General features: G+C 38.4%; 1 protein-coding gene across 15 annotated transcripts in view; it reads left to right on the top strand.

Annotated features, from left to right (window-relative positions):
- Positions 1-20033, top strand: part of CNKSR2 (connector enhancer of kinase suppressor of Ras 2) — a 230123-nt gene that overhangs the window by 119063 nt on the left and 91027 nt on the right. For 14 of the 15 annotated variants that reach the window (XR_014563096.1, XR_014563097.1, XM_083734205.1 and 11 more), the window contains 4 exons: positions 1731-1933; positions 4527-4614; positions 15498-15539; positions 17213-17332. Coding sequence is in view for 13 of the 15 variants with exons in the window: in XM_083734205.1 (XP_083590331.1) it covers positions 1731-1933; positions 4527-4614; positions 15498-15539; positions 17213-17332 (453 nt within the window). In the remaining 2 variants the exon portion in view is untranslated. Of the gene's footprint in view, positions 1-18; positions 182-1730; positions 1934-4526; positions 4615-15497; positions 15540-17212; positions 17333-20033 lie in introns of those variants that run through there. The other variant, XM_083734209.1, reaches the window with a different exon arrangement.

Here is a 20033-nt window from a genome sequence, read left to right on the forward strand (position 1 = left end):
TCTCCTAAAGTTACTGTAACTAATAACACAGGGTAGTGGGGGCAGAAGTGACACGAGGTTTATTTTGGGGATTAATAAGGCAATAAATGGTTCCTAGCCCTGATGGGTTTGTTTTACCTCTACTATTTACCTCCACTGTACTTCTGAATACCAGCTGCTAAGAGTCCTACTGATGGGAAAGGTGTTGTTTTGCTCAATGCCTGCTTGTGGGTTTCCTCAGAAGCATATGTTTGGTCTCTGTGAGAAGTGGACATTGGACTAGGTGGGTCCACTGATCCAGCAGGGCTGTTTTTTGTTCATAATAGCTATAGCCTAGACTCCCTTTAATCGGAATAAATTGTTAGCACCTATAATGAAGACTTACTCCCAGAGAGACACAATTTTTTTCTTCTGCCATTTTTTGGCATCCTTAACTTTCATTTTCTTAGACGGAGATCTTATAGTCGAATAGCAAGTTTTGTGGATAATAATTGCTATCATATATTATAGCCAATAAATTTGTGCTTACAAAAATATGTTCCTTTTATAGTGTATGTTTAAATAATTTGGCAAGCCTATTTCCCCTTCCTTAGTTTAAAAATGTGCTGTGTACATGCGGGGGCGGGGTCCTTGTGCAAAAGAGGTAATGGTTCAGAGCCCAGTTGAGCACCAGTGTTCCAACTCAGCATTTTGTTGCAAGCATTAACTTTCTTTCTTAAAATGCCACCTTTATTGTAATTTGTCAAAGAAATATTTAAAGCAAATCAAATAGTACAAAACCACAATTTAAAACTCCGCAAAGCATAACACACGTGAGGTGGGATTTAACTAAGTCTTACTCAGAGTAGGCCTGTTGAAATCAATTGATCTTAGTCATTTTCATAAATTTCAATGGATCAGCTGTGAGTGAAACTTAATTGAATGCCACCCATGAAAATTATTGTTTGTAAGGGTTGTTCCACACATCTGAGGAGTGTCTACTTTGGATTGTGCTCCATTAAGTCAAACTAATGAGCTAGCTCACATGTGCACCTTGCAAGCCATAGCTGCATCTGGATTAAGATGATTTAGTGTAGGTAGGTATTATGTAACAATAGCCAAAAAAAAAAGTTTTTAAAAAGTTGGTTTTCTTAACTAAGTACATTTTAAGGATAAGCGTCCCAGCATATTGGAATCTTTTCCTAGAAATATCCACACATTGATAAAAACTACTCAAAGGAAGGCAAGAGTTAAGACAGTACTGCATCATCTGCAGCCCACATGGTTATACAATATGAATATGTTGGTTATAAATGAGTATGGTCATACTTGTTGCTGTAAAGATGTGGCTTTTGGCTTCAGGCTTGGAGGACTTAAAAATGTTAGCCCCTGGCAAGAGGAGGGCCACCTCTTCTGCATTTAATAGATATAGTTTAGTTTACATGAGATTCAAGATTCAGTTTCCTGTATTGACAGAGCAGATCATTTCTTATGTCACACAGATGAAAGTGGGTCTATAGAGAGGTTAAATTGATTAAAGGCTTAAAATTGCTTTACAGGATATCAGAAAAGTACACTTGTTTGTTTCCCTAGATAAAGATTACATAGACTTTTGCCCAAGTCTGTGTCAATATTTTTTTGGAAACAAAGCATGCAAGGACTTTTTAAAGCAGTTTGCCATGTATGTTTAGATTTTAACCATCCTTGGGTTTTTTTAGTGCTTTGTATAAAGATGAAGAACTAACTGTTTTCCCAATTTCTTTTAAATGCAGAACTATGGACTGGAAACAGAAAATCTAAAGACACTTTCTCACAAGCTAAATGCGTCTGCCAAAAACCTTCAGAACTTTATCACGGGAAGAAGGAGAAGTGGTCACTATGATGGCAGAACCAGCAGAAAATTACCAAATGATTTCCTTACCTCAGTGGTGGATCTGATTGGAGCAGCAAAAAGTCTCCTGGCTTGGCTAGACAGGTAATTTCAGGACTTTCATGGATGACCATTTTAGTCATGCACATTCGCCTACATGTTCATATGCTGTTTGTTAGAACACTATATTATAAAGTTATACCTGCAAGTTGGAGTTACCTGCTTTAAAAGAAAGAGGAACTATCACAATATTCGGTCTGGATCTGCAAGTGTGGTAGAAACTGTCTGAACACAAGTTTTCTCTCCTGAAGACAAATCCTCAGAATGCAAAGAAAGTATGTTCAAAGAAACATCCTCAGAATGCAAAGAAAGTATCCATCTTGTGTACCTACTATTGTGGAATAAAGTTGTTTTAGAAGCTGTGGTTGCTAACTGTTCATATATATCCTGTTCTTTCCTCCTTATCATGCCAAGTAATACTGCTTTCTTTTTGCATAATTGGCTTCAGTGGTCTTATTTTTGTCTTATGCTTCCCCCAATCTAAAACCCTAAAGCCTCCAAAGCTAATGCGCTGTGGAGTATGTTAAGAATGAGATGAATATTTATAAGGTTCTCTCTTTTTTTTACTTGCTTTCTTTAGGACCACTTCACTCTTTCCTGGTCCACCTGTTGAAACAGCCATTTCAGTGCAGTATTTAAATCTGCTCTATTTGGCAGCAGCATTAAACCTCGCCCTTCCTTCAACTCACTGGTTTCCTCTGAGATTTCTGTTATTTTTTCCATCTTTCCATGCTTTTAGTGTTGAATACGAGTGAGGGGAGATGGCAGGAGAATATTTTTACAAATGCTTCATATTTCCATGTGAAACAAATTTAAAGGGTGAGAAGAGAACCACGTAACCTGAAGAATAGGACCAGGAACTTCTCAAAGAAATTATTTTAAAAAATATCATTGAGATAGAAAGTCTTGAGCAAGCTTAATATACAATTCTTTATAGTTTGGAAGTCATGTATGAAAAGGGTTTAAAATAATCTGGCTTAGAATTTCACTCCACATGTTTCTTTTTGTAGCTATCCTCTGCTGTGTCATTTTATAGAAAAGTACTCATGAGAGCCCCAGAACCAAACACTGTTTACCTGATTGTCTGAGATAAATCTTTTTCCCCATTTTCCCTTATTCTAGTAGAGCATGCTAAAAAGCTCAAAAGGCAAACAACTGTGGTAGTTTATAATATAGATAATGGTGAAGATTAAAGTGCTTTGAATGGAAGTTACAAGTCAGAATGGGGTAGAATTGTCGTTAGTGCTGTAGAAAAATCCAGAAGGAGACATAACTGATGATGGCTGGGAAATGTGCTACGTTTCTGGCATGTGTTGTGGTTAATATTGTGCCCATGCTAAAATGTTCATGTTCATTTTCTCCCTTCTCCTCTGTTTTCAAAAGAGGTTTTGCAGAAGTACAAAAAGGCTTTTGAACACCGCCCCCCTAGAACAAGCCAATGAATGTGCTGAGTGACCTTGAAATGCTCTATGACAGTTTGGGGGTGGGGGAAGAAACGTAGGATAATGGAATGGGGTACCACAGAGGTGGGCATACAGTGCAACAGTGAAGAGGAACATTGGGCACTGCATTAGTATGCAGCAGGTTCCAGTTACAGGTGTAGAATGCACTTGGGCTGACAAATCTAAAGGAAAATCTCTACTCGGTCACAAAGTTTGCTGGGTGGCCTTGAGAAGTCAATGTCTGTAAACTTAATCAAAAGGGGCACTACAGAGGGGGAGGGATAGGGTTATCACATGTACACATCTGATTTTTATATGGGTAGTAAAAAATAACAAATGAGTCCCTCAGGTTCAAGGATCATAAGCAGAAAGATTCACTCTTAGTAGAAGTTGTGTAATTAAAATTTCCAATGTCCCTTTCTATGAAGAAAAAAAAACATTTCTTTCAATCATAGTGCTGTGTTTCATAGTGCAGCCTAAATCAGTTCAATAAATGATGCAACATTCCTGCCTTGGGATGTAAATAATGTTGTATTAGAGTAGCAAAGAATAGCATGAGAGAAATTTGCATCTGCACAAATGTTTTCTTCTGTTCTCTTTGGGGACCAATGTGTTTCCTCTTTTCTGGTTATTAACCGGTTTTGCCTAGTGGTTGGAGGGTATGGTTAATCTTCTCCCTTCAAATTTAGTTGCAGCTACAGGGTAGAAGATATTTTTTCTCTTTCAATGTTCTCCAAAATACACAAATATTGTAGATAGCCATTTTTATCCATTTGGAAAACTTCAAAAGCCACAGGATGTTAATACCCTTATTACGTTCTGACAATTCAAAATGTCATAGAACCCTATGAATATAAAACACTTCAAAGGAATAAGTTTCAGCAATGGCTACATGTAATGATCTTGTACTGTAACTGCTTTCAAAGCAGTGTATTATAGGCATAGGGAAACTCGGCCCTTCAGATGTTTTGGGACTACAACTCCCATCATCCCTAGCTAACAGGACTGGTGGTCAGGGATGATGGGAATTGTAGTCTCAAAACATTTGGAGGGCTGAGTTTCCCTATGCCTGGTGTGTTATATATAACTGTAGCATATTTGTTTTTCATAAATGCTATTGTTGAAGTCGTCTGTGTATACTTAGTACTTCAAGAGAAACCATGATTTCATTTTAGTAAACTTTTTCATTTTTTCAGATCACCTTTTGCTGCTGTGACAGATTATTCTGTAACAAGGAACAATGTCATACAGCTCTGTCTTGAATTAACAACTATTGTACAGCAGGTATGAGGTCACCTTCATATCTTGTTTAATTTTATTTTAAAAGAAGCATTCTGTGTAATATTGTAAACAGAGGTTTCCTCTACAGTCAAACCATTTTTATTTGCTTAATAATTAAGATATCTACAGTGCCAATTCCTGCTTGGTAATTTTAGAATACTTCATTTTATGTTCATTTCCTTGTAGGGAGAGGAGAGGAAGAATGTGTCAGGAAATTTTGTATTCTTTGGAATTCTTATTTAATATTAGGTAATTAATTTCCAGTATCTTAGAGATGTTTCATTTATCACTTTGTGAGAAATTATTTAGAAGACAGGATATACATTTATTAAATAAAAATTTAATCCCCCTCCCCAATATAGAACAGTATCCTGTTTTTATGGCTATTCACCTATAACAGTATAACAAGACTTTTCTGGAGTGGAAGGAATTAATATCCACTGTTGGTCTATTTATTAAAGAATATAAAGAAGGAACAGTATCACCAGGCAGTTTAACACTAACATATGAACATATTAGTTTACAAGTGAGTGGGACCAAAGTGGAGAAAAATCAGCCATAATGTTCATAGCTGTCTCCCATCTGTATTTTATTATACTTTAGTCAGTGTCTCATTTTTACTCATGCCCCTTTGGCATGTTTGAAAGATTGCTTCTGCATGTGCAAAGTTGGCCCCTACTTATTTGAGATAAGTTACCTACAAGTAATGTTGATTTAATTGAACATGCATTTATTATAATACAAACAGCCTGGACAGGCTGTGGCTGGACAGAGGGTGAGATTCAGTTAGTGCAAGTAGTGCTTTCTTATGCAGCTAGCGTTCTTGTTCATCCCCCTGTTGCAGCCCCCTGCACATTCCTGCACACAATCTGCTCTGGAAGGTTGGGGAACATTCTGGAGCAGATTTTGGGGGCATGCCAGGGGTGGGAGAAGGAAACTGGATGTCCCATTGTGCAGGCAGATTTCCATTGCATAGGATAATACCAATAATTGTCTTGTAAATTTTGTGTATTTTTCATTATACAATTTAAATTAAATACCCATGTTCTATTGTTTACATTTAGAAGTGTTGTGATGCTAATTGGGGACTATCATACGTCATCAAAATTTATAGTTAATATTGAAGGTATCACATACCTGTTTTTAGTTCATAGCATTTGAGATTTATGACAGAATTTATCTGAAGGACTACTTTTGGAAGATTACTTTGACTGCATGGAGATTATATAAAATTAAATAATTTTAGGGATTATGCAATTGTTCTTATATTCATTCTTATGTTTGAAGGCATGTATAAAATGTATTGGGTCTGCTGCATGGATCTCTTGGTTTAATTATTACTTGTTCACTGTGCTTGAGAAATATGGTGGTTTGGGGCTTCTTGGACACATTTACTTTATAGTTGCATTTTGACAAAATGTATTCAGGTTTTACTTATTTCAACTATAGTCCTATATAAATAAGTTCAATAAATTATTGTTAGTTAAATACATTTTATAAGTCTTTCCCTACAATTCATATTATACATATATATATAGAAGCCATTTTGGCAAGATAGCAATAATAATAATAATAATACCCACACATGAAAGTTCCTACTGATGTCTGCACATAATTTCTTCAACACATTTGATATAATTCCCATAACAGAAATCTTTATGTGCATAATTGTGTACTGTGCAGTGGATCATGTGTTCTTGAAGCCATCTCCTGAACTATTCTCCTTTCTATGTATGTTTCTATGTTTCTATGTCAGTGAAACATTACATTCAGGCTGGTACTTAATATGGATACTTAGGAAAGCATGGGTTGTCTCTTCTTGACTTGTTCCCCTGACAAAATAGTGCTGCAGCTTCCTAACATACCTTAAGATGTATGCAGGGAGGGAGGGAGATTTCTAGATTAGGGTCTGTTGTTTTTTCTTCACATCCAAATGCTTTCAAGGCTTCCTTTTGAAATCTAATCACAAAACCCATGTTGATTCCACACTCTTGCAGATAGGTGTTGAAAGCCTCATCTACTTTTTGTTGATTAGGGGTTTCAGAACAGCAGAGTGGTGAAATGTTATTTTTATTCGTCTTGCTCCCACAAACACCTTGCTCATACTGCTTCAGGTGGAGGAAAAGGGCTTTGTGTTTTCTGTTTCTATATATATATTTGAAAAGCAGCATGTACAAAAATCTGATTGGTTTCCACATTGCTATAAACATTGTGCATTGAACTGGTTGTCCTAAGTCTATCTCCCTGGCAACACTTGTTGTCCTAAGTCTTTCTCCCTGGCAACAAGAGCCTTTTCACAAGTTATATAATAAATTATATGTATGGTCAAGGTCTTTTCATAAGTTAAAAGTTTATTTTTTTAAAAATTCCATTTGTAGAAAAGAGAGAGGCTTCCAGTAGCTGTTCCTGTGGTTTAAAGATCACATTTATTTGTCTTAATGCTTATTAGTGCCTTCTCATACTTCAACAGGGAAAGAATATTGCCCTGGGAGACAGCTGTGTGGGCATCTTCACCTACTTGCTAGACATTTCAGCTGACATTCATGTAGATAATGCAATAGAATTCCATCTTTAAGTTTATTGTAGGTGTGAGTGCCTTCAGTTATTTCCCACATATTCACCTCATTTCATTAGGAGAAAGATATATGAAAATTACTGTAATGCATTTCTGTACAGTTTCTCACAAGTTTGTTGTATTTCAAATACTATGGCGGTGGTAGAATTCACATGGGACAAGCAAGAAACAAGGAGTGAGGAACTAAGTAGGTAGGTCCTGGAATAACTAGATAGGTAGGATAATAATAATTTATATTTATATGCCGCCAGCCATTCTGGGTAACTTCTAACAAATTAAAACATCAAACACAGGAAAACATTAAACATTAAAACCTTCCCTATACAGGGCTGCCTTCAGATGTATTCTAAAAGTCATATAGTTTATTTCCTTGACATATTACAGGCAGGCATTCCACAGGGTGGGCGTGACTACCGAGGAGGCCCTCTGCCTGGATTCCTGTAACCTCAATTCTCTCAATGAGGAAGCTGCCAGAAGGCACTTAAAGCTGGATCTCAGTGTCCAGGTTGAACGATGGGAGTGGAGACGCTCCTTCAGGTATACCATGTAGGGCTTTAAAGATCAGCACCAACACTTTGAATTGAGCTCAGAAGCATACTTGGGAGCCAATGTAGATCTTTTAGGATCGATGTTATATGGTCCTGGCAGCCACTCCCAGTCACCAGTCTGGCAGCCACATTCTGGATTAGTTGTAGTTTCCAAGTCACCTTCAAAGAAAGCCCCACATAGAGCGCACTTCTGTAGTCCAAGTGGAAAATAACCAGAGCATGTACCACTCTGGCAAGACAGGGTGCAGGCAGGTAGGGTATCAGCTGGCGTACCAGATGAAGCTGGATAAATTTAGTTGTTTGGAAGCTTTGGATAGCTAAATGGATGTGATGCACTGGCAGAGGAAGAGGAGTGGGGGGGAGCGCACCGCCCCCGGCAGCACAATCCAGGTGGGGTGCCATCGCAGCTGCGCCCCCTGCCCACGCTGGGTGCCACGCCTCTGCAGGCAGCATGCCACACCCCCCAGGATGCATGCCACACCCCTGTGGGCAGCGTGCCCCACCCCTGGGACACGTGCCAGCCCCACCCCCGCCTGCTCTCTGCCCCCTCCCCCGGTGCCGGAGAATGAAGTTCCGCCACTGATGTGATGTAGATATATATTTGCAAGATATATATTTGCAAGACTCAGAAGGAGACTGAGCCATATGATAAAATGGGTATACTGTGATTTTGCTTTGAGCCATTATTTAATCCTGGTGCAGATCTTTGCATGCTCTCCCCAAAACCATACAGCAGGGGTTCCCAAACTGGTAATCTGTGGTATGTCTTTAAAAGTACAATAAAAAAATCATATAACATGTAGCACAGCTCATAGCAGTTGCTACAACAGAGAGAATAAACATTATCCCTCTGAATATGGTCGTATTATTCCAGTCCCTTCTCAGTGACTCAAGCTTTGTGGAACTGAAGACATGTGCCACTTTTGCCTTAGTGGATGATAGATTATCCTCTAGCTGGATATTTTGAGGAAACAATAGTAACTTGCTGTTTGCAAACATAATCTATATTTGTCCTGTATTGGTGAAAAAGGATCTAGTGGACTGAGCATGGGTGCTTTAGATGTGTCTACAGTTGTGCATGGCTGCTGCTGTTGTTAAGTAGAGCATGCTGTCATAAATTTAGAAAAACAATACAGCAATTTTACCTGGTGGCTGCATGAAACATTGGATATGCCAATATTTTCTTATTTTTTCCATTTTCCTTTATGGTGAGGATTATTTTAATTGTAAACCTTAAAAATATGGAGAATTTATATTTTCTTGTTGTATGCATATATGGATTTATGTTTCAAGACAGCTCTTCGAGTTTAAGATTGTGAACTTGTTTGTTCACATTTCTAGGGCATATTTTTGTTTCTATTGAATTAAAATAAACAAATAATAGGATTAAATTTGCTTATTTATTTTTGGCACTGAGGAATGTATTTAAGTGTGTGTTTATATGTGTACGCATGCTTGCATTAGTTATTTCATTTATTATTATTATTTTTGAAACTATACTATATTGATTTTCTATAATAACTAAGGAGACAACAATAACATTAGAACAACTCACCCTGCTTTCCAAAGTAGAGACAGTGTTAAAGAATAGGGTTTTTTATTTTCATTGTATGTTCCAACCATAATACTGTACATAGAAAGATTACTTTTAATAGATAAAAATAAGAACAAGGCTAGGATTCTTAAAACAGCCAAAGACAGCAAAACCTATTGAGTTCATTGTTGAAATAGACCATAATCCTGTACACACTTGGGAGTAAGTTTCACTGAGCTGAGTGGGATGTACTTCTGAGCAATGTGCATAGGATTGTGCTGTTAATTGGTAATGCTATCAGTACTTTTTTTTCTAGAAAAACAGGTGCCAGTACTCACCATGAAGTTGTAACAGTGAGTGCCACACTTTTTAACAGTAACAAAAAGAGTTGCTAGTACTGTATATCATTGAGTACCCCCCCCAAAAAAAGTACTGGCTATCAGTAATAATGTGAAAAACTGTTTAGAAATAGGACAAAGTTATATTCAACTTGGCAGCTATTTGCATTTTTTAAACAAGACTTTAATAAAAATGATTTGTAGAAATGTGAGTCCTTAATCTTCATGCTGTACCATTTTCCACTGATTTTAAAGTAGCATAGATTATCTTTGAGATTCATCATAAAACACAAACTTTGACATGTGGTGAATATTGCGGATTATGGAGGCCAGAGTAAAACTGGGGAGGGGGAGAGTAACTCATTAAATTATCAGTGAAACAGGTCAATGTGCACAGAAAGGATTCCTTTTGCAAGTAACACATTGAATACATATTTATTAGAAGAATATCAGTAAAATTCATTGGAAATGGTAGATGAGTCATTGGGAGAAAAAAAGTATATATTTTTTTAAAAACATCCCACTAAATAACTATTTGTTGCAAAAAGAATTAAGAAATGAGGAATATGCTAGGGAAAATATCTAGGGCCTTACAAAATATGTAAAAAATACACAGTTTCAAATATTAAGATCATTAATAAGTAGTTTTCAATGGGGGGTGCATTGCTTGGCTACTGCAGTGCATCTACTGTAAATGAGGGGGAAGGAGCACCAGTGCTTGTAATATTATTAATATATTGCCTTCAAGGTACAGAGTGAAAGAAGTAAAGATGTCCTGAAAAACACTTGTTTGTTTTCTGGAAAGTTGTTGCTTTACTTAGTGAGTGGTTAGAGATGATAATGGGCTAGATTAGAGGTAGTTAATGGAAGCTTAACTCTAGCAAGACAAAAGTGTTCTTGGTTATGGGGAAAAGGAACTAGGAATAGGGATTAACCCTGTTTTGGATAGGATAGTACACCCCTTGAACACTCAGTTTAGGAATACTCCTACATTCAATTTCGCTTCTAGGTGCTCAGTAGAGGCCATGGTCAGGGGTGCTTTTGTCCAGTTTATGCTGGTGCACATGGTGGCACATCCCTTATTTACACCAAATATTACTGCAGTGTGCTCTGTGTGGGGCTCCTTTTGAAGAGTCTCTGGAAATTTCAGTTGGTCTACAAAGCACCAGGAAAGGTTTTGGTGAAAACTGACAACTGGATGCAGATAGTACTTACCGGTACTTTTACAACAGCTGCATGTTCAGGTGCGATTTAAGGTACTGGTTATTACCTTTAATGCTCTAAATATTCTAGGTGCAGGAAAACTTGAGGGCTGTCTCCTTCCACATAAACCTGTCCTCTCTGCAAGATTTTATGCAAGGTGCGTGGACAGACGGAGTCCCCCCCTACCCCAGGTGACTCCTGAGTGGAATAACAACTCAAGACAATATGCTATGGGATTAAAATTGGCCACAACTTTATTAAAGTTTCAGATGTAGGGAGACCTTGGCTTAGGCATTGGGCGTTTATCCCTCCCAGTCCCTGGCTGGGGATCTGGGGAACATCAGGGTTATCCAGAGTGTGTGGGGATTGGGCTGGCTCTGGAGAACATATGTTCAAGCAGAGAGCCCACCCCCCCATTTCACCATCGTCACAGGGGAGAGCAATTACATCCAGTTGGCGTATGGCTAATGCTTCCCCTCAGAACAACCCCTTTAACAGGGGACCCTGGGATCACCACCGTGGGGGGCGGGGGCAGAGGTTACCGCTTCACGCCCACCCCCATTAAGTGAAGCTAGACTAAAGGATTCCACCCAATGCCTGAAACTGCCAAAGTTGTGACATTTTGCTACAAGGAAGGCAAAACCTGCCAATGCAGGAAAATTCCTCTCCAGCCCTTCAACAGCGACCATGCTGTAGCAGCGCCTGTGTACCTGTGGAGAAAAAGTTAACCTGCAAAGGAAGGCTTAAATGTGGGAGGGCAGGTTGGGAGAAGCTCTGGAGCCAACTGGAGATTCCCAGGTAAGATCCACCCTCTATTGTGTGGGTATGGCGGTCCCTCTCCCTACCTGGCCAGGTCCCCTGGCAACTCCTCCCCAGGTGGGATTGGGTAACTGCTTAAGGTAGGTGGAGACCTCCAGATATCCAGCCTGAGGAAGGTGAAACCAGGCTATATGGCCACATAGGATCTGGGGGGCTGCGCGCGACCACGCAAAAGGCACCCCCCATTTGATGTGGGGAGCGGTCATTCCATTGATAGAACATTGGAATGTCTAATGGGACATTGGAGATACATGCTGTGTGACTGCCTGGCCCTGAATTCTGGTCCACATAATTGTTTTTAAGATATGCTGTATTTTTCAAGCATTACTGTCATTTGTAGGTCTCTGTTTTTGCAACAGAGAAGGATTTTATGAACATATATTTTTAATAAAATATGTCCTGTGCAGTATTTAGCAGGGCTGATGTCTTTGGCCTGTACTCTATGCTGTTGGCTCCACTTCGGATATTGTGTTATGGTGTCAGTCTTGGCCCATGGTCTTGAGTTGCTGCTGTATAAATCACACTTCCCTCAGATACTGAAGCTCTCATGATTCTAGCTCAGTTTTGGATTGTTCAAACCTTTTTTTTTACATCATGCACTTCTTTTCCTCATATATTGATAATGTGAGTTTGTATTTTGCTTTTCGAAAACTTCATTCAGTGCTATCCATTCCGAGTGATTTACACAAACAAAATGCTTACTGTTTCTTTGAAACTATGTAGTTCCCATGGATACTGGCATCACAGTTTCTAAACTGCTAAAACTGAAGGAGCTGTACTTGAATTTAAATAGCTACGTCTTAGGTGATTCTCTTCTGTTGCATTATATTGTGTTTAGGTAGAGTTTTTTTTGTGGGGAAAGGACCTTAACCAGTGTTAGAAACTGAGATATGAAAGCTAGGAGCTAAATGGCACGTTAAACCTAGATTATGGGTGCAACAACGGAATGTCTAGGCACACTTTTTAATAACTAGAATACAAAGACGAAAATGAATGAACTGCAGCTAAAATATTACGTTCATTTTTCACGTGGTCTAGTCCTTCCCCTGCCCACCCTCCTAATATTCTTAAAAGGGTCTCTAGAGAGTAGCTTGAAGTGGGGAGGCAGAAAAAGGTCTTCCTTTCCTTCCACTCTTCAGTTTTAATCTGAAATCTTAGGTGCAGTACTGCACCCAGAGCTCAGAAACTGCTTGCACTAATGAAATTCCCTGTCACAAAATGCACCTAGAACAATGGATGTTTTGAATGCTGACCATAAAAAAGTTTAGAAGAGGTGGGAGTCCATAACAGTAGTGAAGCTCTAGCTGTGTTGAAGGATGCATGAGCCTAGATATTTAGAACCCTGTAAAGGAGCAACTTTCATACTTATATTTCATAGCAAGCACTGAACGTTGCTTTCCTTTCATTGTGTATACTGATAGCTAGGACAGAAGACAGGTTGCTGAAGCACATTTATGACCTGGTGCACCTGCAAATACTTTACATTTATTTTTAGATATACTACTGACATTGCAAGGATAATAAATTCACTGTTGAAGCCAGCTGTGACATTAGCAAATGTTGTTCACATTCCTTCAAATTATTCTGTTTGAATTTGAGACTTCTGGAAATAGCAGGAAGGTTTTGAACACAGTCAGTGAGCTAAACAAGAACTTTTCTGTGTTGTAAACTGCTTTGGGGACCCTCAGATTCCCATTACTTCAAAGTGTATGCTGTTAACAGGTCTTTGCTCATAATTTTATAAGTCAGAAGTCCCATCCTCCTTATAGCACTTCATGCAACTTGCTCCATGGTTGAATTATGCTCACTTGTGCAGATGTTATAAAATCTTCTTGGTAAGTCTTGGGCTTTGCCTGAGCCATAATTGACCCAACTTTCTGCCCTGTGTTCTGGATTTCCATCAGGTTGTATTCTGAGGAACATGATTATGGTGAATTGGGCACTCAAAAATAAATGCAGAAGAAAGGGCATTCTTTTTATTTTCTTAGCGGTTTTGTTTGTTTGTTTGTTTGTTGGCTGCCTTCTATGTACTTCCCCCAAACTTGTGCTAGAAGAGCGGTGGTGCTTTGATATATTTTTTCTGAATTAAAATGCATGTGCACAAAGAAAATGTTGTGTTTCCCTTCCACCAGATCAGATTGGCTCATCTGTTCCCTCCTACATTAGCACAAGTGTGACTACAACGACTCACAGTGCAGTCGTAATCACATCTACTCAGTTGTAAGTCACACTGAATTCAGTGTGATTTTCCCCTCTAGTAAATTGGTATAGCATTGCAGCCTAAATTTCCTAGAAACATTTCTCTGGCTAGTTTGCCTTTATTTGTTGGTGATTCACAGCAGTTTTGTTTTAAGAATTGTTTTGGTAAAAAGTTACTTCTGAGGAATTGCAACCCTTGGTTGTAAACCGTGTCTCCCAAACAATCACACCATACTTCATCTCCACTTCTAGTAAGTAAAAAGTGTGCTTATTAAGTATCCTTAATAAGAAATACATCTGTACACCAATAATACAGCTTTAATCCTTGATTTGTAGTCTAAAGTCATTTCTTTCTGACATGCCAGCTCATGAAAGAAATTCTTTTTGCCATGAAAAAAGGCCTGCTAAAATACCTCTCCTGGAAAAATTTCAGAAGGATAGCCATGTTTTACTTTGTCTTTAAGAAATAAAGCATATTATAAAGCATATATTAAAAAGAAAAGCATATATTAAAAATAAATAAAAACAATTTCATCATTGTTTAAGTGCCACTGGTCTCTTCAAATTAACCCAGAATGACCACCAGTTTCTCTGTAGTCCTTGCCATATTACCTAAGGTTCCTGCAAGATTTATCAAGACTTGCCAGCATAGGATACAAATAAACTTATGCTAACTTTGGAGCAATGGATGGCACCAACATGTCTTTATTAGTGCTACCATTAAAAAATGATAAAGATGAAAGATAGGTTTGTTTTACTCTTCAATGTGGATAAAATGGCCTGAAAATGTAGGCTTCCTTTCTACTGAGAAAAAAATTGTGATATTGCAGTGTTGAATTCCACCCTAAGTGGTTAAGTGTGCTTAGCAACAGTAGTTTTTCTGTATCTGGAGCCTTAGAATGGTGCTTCTACATTCTGCTTTCCAATTTTCTTTATAAATGTTTGATTGACTTATTCAAAAAGAAAGAAATCTAAGAGCCTGGGGGCCCTACTGGCTTGGACTCAGGGACATGAGTATCCCCTGTGCTCCTGCTGTGTCCCCTGTCCCCAGTCTGCCTCTGATTATTGAATAAGTCAACCAGTGATAGAAGGAATTGAAAAGAATGGTGAAGGAAAGATTCATGCATGCACATGTGGGGAGGTGACATGGACATTACAGTGGTGCCCCGCAAGACGAACGCCTCGCAAGACGAAAAACCCGCTAGACGAAAGGGTTTTTCTGTTTTGGAGGCGCTTCGCAAAACGAATTTCCCTATGGGGTTGCTTCACAAGACGAAAAAATCTTGCGTCCCCCAGCGGTTTTTTTTTTGCTTTTTTTGCCCTTTTCCTAAGCCGCTAAGCCGCTTATCAGCTGTTCCGCTGATAAGCCACTTAACAGCTGATCGCTGGAAGCCGCTTGACAGCTCTAGCACTAATCCGCTAAGCTGTCAATGGGCTTGCTTCGCAAGACGAAAAAACCGCTAGACGAAGAGAATCGCGGAACGGATTAATTTCGTCTAGCGAGGCACCACTGTATTTCTATATGAATACAGCTGGGAGAGAGGATGTTTGCAAAAGTCTATGAACAATTAAAATCATTCCTTTGTTTCTAGATTTAAACATATCATTGGAGCACAAAAAATATTATTTCCGTAATATTTGATGTACTCTGTTAATTTTGTTTTTTTCAGGATTGCACAGTATATGAAACAGAGAACAAAATTCTTCATGTGGTAAGCAGAATTTTTAAAATAATATATGCTGATAATGAACTCAATTATTTGAGTGCCAATTCTTATAGGAACAAAAACTGCACCACGCAGGCTGACAAGGGTTGCAGGCGCCCCCCCCCCAAAAAAAAACAGCTCAGTGAGTATTGTATATGCTTAGTGACCACAAAGCTGGCTGACTGTTGGAGGAAGAAGAGAAATATAATGGTTTATCCTGAAAAAGGGAATAGCACAGTGCAACATTTTCTTTCAGATCCCTCTTGTTTCCTTTAATAGTCTTTGATCACTTCAGCATTATCTTGAGCATTATCTTGTAAAGTGCAAAAGTAATCAAATAGTCAAATATGGTATGAAGCTTTCTCTTACAATGAGAGCCATCAGAGCCCTAAAGGGTGTCCTTACTTTCTAACAATAGAGAGACCATTCTTCCCACTCTTTCTGGCTCTTTTTATAAATATTCACATTAATCCTCATTAATCCACAGAGTTTCTTGCTTCCCTTTCCTCCTGTTTGTGCATTCTACTCCCCTCTGCTTCATAGAATCATAGATTTGTAGTTCATCCTGGTTTCTCTCCAATCTTTGTGTCTTCTATGAAGCAAGGACTCACTTCCTCCTTCTCTTATATTTTGAAAGACAGTGTGTATATGCATGCTTATAATATGCATTAATCTGATTCTGTACTGTGATATGGATTCTGGTAAACTAGTGGCTGTAAATAATGTAAGTATAGCTCTAGTCCCAATTCCTTGTCTAACATATAGTACCTCTGCTTGATTGCTGGTAGATAACTTTTCCCCTGAAGCCCCTATGCCACAGCCCATGCTTTTCAAAAGTGTCCATTGAGAAGGCTGTTTCAAGGTCAGGAGAAAAAAAATCAAATTTTGTAAGCAGCCTTCTCTTTGTGGAATTTTGGATTTAGCTAGTTGCTTTAACCTCACAGCAATCCAACAAGGGAGGCAAGGCTGTGGCCAAGGCTACTCTGAACTTGAGAACTGGGTTGATATTTTAACCTGGATTTCCTACATCTTCTTTAATGGTAGGTGGCTGTGCACTGCACACCCATGGAATAATAAATCAAATGGAACATTTGAGATATAGTATATTATAGAATTTACCAGCATCTTGTGCATGTCAGTGGAAAACTTCTAATTTGTATTTAAATCAAAAACCTCAATACTCTCCATCATGAGGGTGCTGATAGAGCAGTACAAGAAAAGGAGGTGTTAAAAAGTGAATGTAAATATTTCTAGATTGCACAGTGCCATTGTAGTCTGAAAATATGTACCTTGTTGTATTCTTAAGAAAAGAACCAAGAACAAAATCTAAGTCAGGTCCAGACTGTCTGAACAGCCCTTAAACCATTTTTTACATGGCACCACCATGGAAGTAGGGATAAGTGTAGAAATGTTGATGCTATTTGAATCCTTTCCCCAGTCCTGCTCAGGTAGAAGAATTCGAGGTTTTTTTTATTGTCCTCTAATCATGATCTTTCTAGAATAAGGGACGAGTATGCTTATTCCCCAAAGAATGATATTCATTGCCACTTAGATAAAATAGGAATTTAATCTGAATATATAATAATGTATTTTAAAGGCCAAACATGATTACTGTCCACTGTGTTAATGAGTTTTCATATTCTTGATTGTTAACGGAAAATACACTTTTTTATTTCTAGTGTAAGACACTATCTAGCGTCTGTGACCACATAATCTCACTCTCATCTGATCCTCTTGTGTCTCAATCTGCTCACCTGGAAGTGATCCAGCTGGCAAACATCAAACCAAGCGAAGGGCTGGTAAGATGTACGCAGTTAATCAAAACTGTCATCCAGGACGAAAGAAATACATTCTACGAATAAGACCTGTATTTGGCATATCTAGTTCTTCTATTTGTAGATGTGATCTTCAGTCAGCTAGTGGAAATTGCATATTAATAATTACTGTATAAAATTCTTAAGGAAATATTGAAAAAAATAGTACCAGTTGAAAGCTACCTCTTTTAAGTACTGTATCTCTAGAGCAGTGTTTCCCAACCTTGTGCCTCCAGATGTTTTTGGCCTACAACTCCCATCATCCCTGACCACTGGTCTTGCTAGCTAGGGATGATGGGAGTTGTAGGCCAAAAACATCTGGAGGCACAAGGTTGGGAAACACTGCTCTAGAGGTTGGTAAGCTTGCAAACCTGTGTCCCTCCTTTACGTCCTGAGTTGCATTAATGAGGAGCTCACAGTGCAATCCTATACATGTCTACTCAAAAGTTGAGTTCAATGGTGCTTACTCCTAGGTAAGTAGGTGTAGGATTGCAGCGAGAGGCTCTGAATGCAATCAGATATTTAATGAAGTTGCTTCTAGGTTAATGGGTTCAGGCCTGGGATGTGGATTTCTTGCATCCAATAAAATAAATTTATATGTAGCAGCTGAATGTTCTTAAAGAAAACACTTCCATATTGGTTACATAATGCAGGAAAAAATCCTGGTTAATTTAGGAAAATGTTTTTCCCCCTGTTATAGCAAGATTTATGGATAATGTTGTTACTTATATGAACTCCTTTGGTATATTTACCATAAGTTCCTCATATTTGATATGAATGTTTATGCAACAGTTAATAAGTGCTAAGGGTTATAGCCAAGGCTGAGCAAGAAATTCTACTTGTGCAACAAATTTTCCATTTCCTCTCCTACCCTGCGCCCCACAAGTGTTCTGGAGGCTCCGCCAACCCTCTGCAGCTCTTTTTGAGGTTGTGGTGGGGCTGAAGAATAGTTCTGTTTTCACAAAAAGAAGTCTGATGTACCAGCAGTACTGCAGCATGTGATAAAGCTCAAAGTCTTTATTTTAATGGATACTTTTTATATGTCACCTGAAGCTTTTTAAGACTGGATACTATTTAAATATTTTCAAAATTTGTTCATACTGTACTTGGTGCACTCTGCCCTGCCCAAACCTTCCATTCCTACTGTAGTACTATACTGCCGTTCATTCGTAATCTCATACTTGTCTCAGTGCCACCAGTTCAGGTAAAGACCATTTTCAGTACCATTGTCTGCTGTTTTTTCCATCTCACATATCGTAACTAATGTTGGTTCTTCATGGTTTCACTGGGATTCATAAACCTTTCCTAATTCAGCTCTCCTTTTATTGTTTTCTTCTTCCAGAAGTGCCCTTTAAGATGTGACCAAAACGATTTTATTTTACTGTAAATTTTCTATGTTTCAAGCCTCTATGGTTGGTTTTCTGCTGCTTTGTCGGTTTAGATGGCAAGGTTCTCCATGCATGGAGCTGTTTGTTCATTATTTGTTTACACTGTATATGGTACAGTAAAGTTATGCCTCTTAAGAGTACTTCAAGAACAAAAAATGGATGACAGAAACATTGAATGTATCTTCCAATTTTTAACTTTTGCCTTTCCCCACTGTATTTTGCAGACAGTAAGCTCTTTAGGGCAGAGCCAAGTGGTATCAATTTCCTGGCAAAACATGTTATTTGGGGATTCTGTAAAGTATTGAGTTGTAATGGTTCACTGCTTATGTAAACTATTTTTGACACCTATCATTGAAAAATGTTTCATGGGCTAAATTTGTGTAAGCTACTTAAATGTCTGCAATAATGATTGCTATAAAAGTGTGAATGGGTGTCTTCAAACCTTGCTGTGATTATCATGGGTATTCAGCAGTTTTGAAGAGTCTACTAGATTTTTGTATGTAGGAAAATGTAAGCAGAACAGCTGGGTAACCCAATTTCCTATAGAACTTTTGATATATCTGAAAGTTATTTATCATCTATATAAAAAGCAGGGAACAAGGGCTGCATTTCCATGTAGGGAAACCTTCTTGGGGCCCAGGCCTATGGTGGGCAGAGCAATGGATGTGACTTAACTTTTGTTCAGTAGGCTACATTCCAGCCACACAAATGCCACAGGTTTCTGTGCGCATGTGCATGCATCTATCCATCATTGTAAGAAGAAAGCAAGATTATTATCACAGTTCAATAATACAGTCAAGCTAGGCAACAGCACTCAAGGAAAATGTGATGCACAAATGGTGAGGGTTGCAGTCTGGGGTGAGGTCTGAGGGCAGGATAAAGAAGTCGGGGGGGATCCCATTCATCCTCTGGGCCTGAAATTTCTCACCACTGATCCCCATTTCTTACTGTTGCCAACTGGAAATAATGATAACAACAGAAGATACAGTAAATGAATTACAATAATTCATGTTAAAAGAAGGCACAGGCAACAAAGACAAGTAAAACCTCTTCAGCTAAGGTATAGGCAATATGAGCTCTAGAAGGATGGAAATAAGGAGCAAAGTGAAGTAAATATTTTTTTGCCAACTTTTTATTGTGCGTGGTTTTTAGGAACCAAATGGTTGAACTATAGGTGATAAAAACAAGATAGAAAGGATGGAAGAGTGGGCAGGAAATGAGCTGGCTGCTTATTTTTTAATGAATGCATTTCAGCTTTTATCCCTTTTATATTTGAGGGCTCTAAGGCTTAATTGCTA

Source organism: Podarcis gaigeae, assembly GCF_964106915.1.
Source record: "Podarcis gaigeae genome assembly, chromosome: 4".
NCBI lineage: Eukaryota > Metazoa > Chordata > Lepidosauria > Squamata > Lacertidae > Podarcis > Podarcis gaigeae.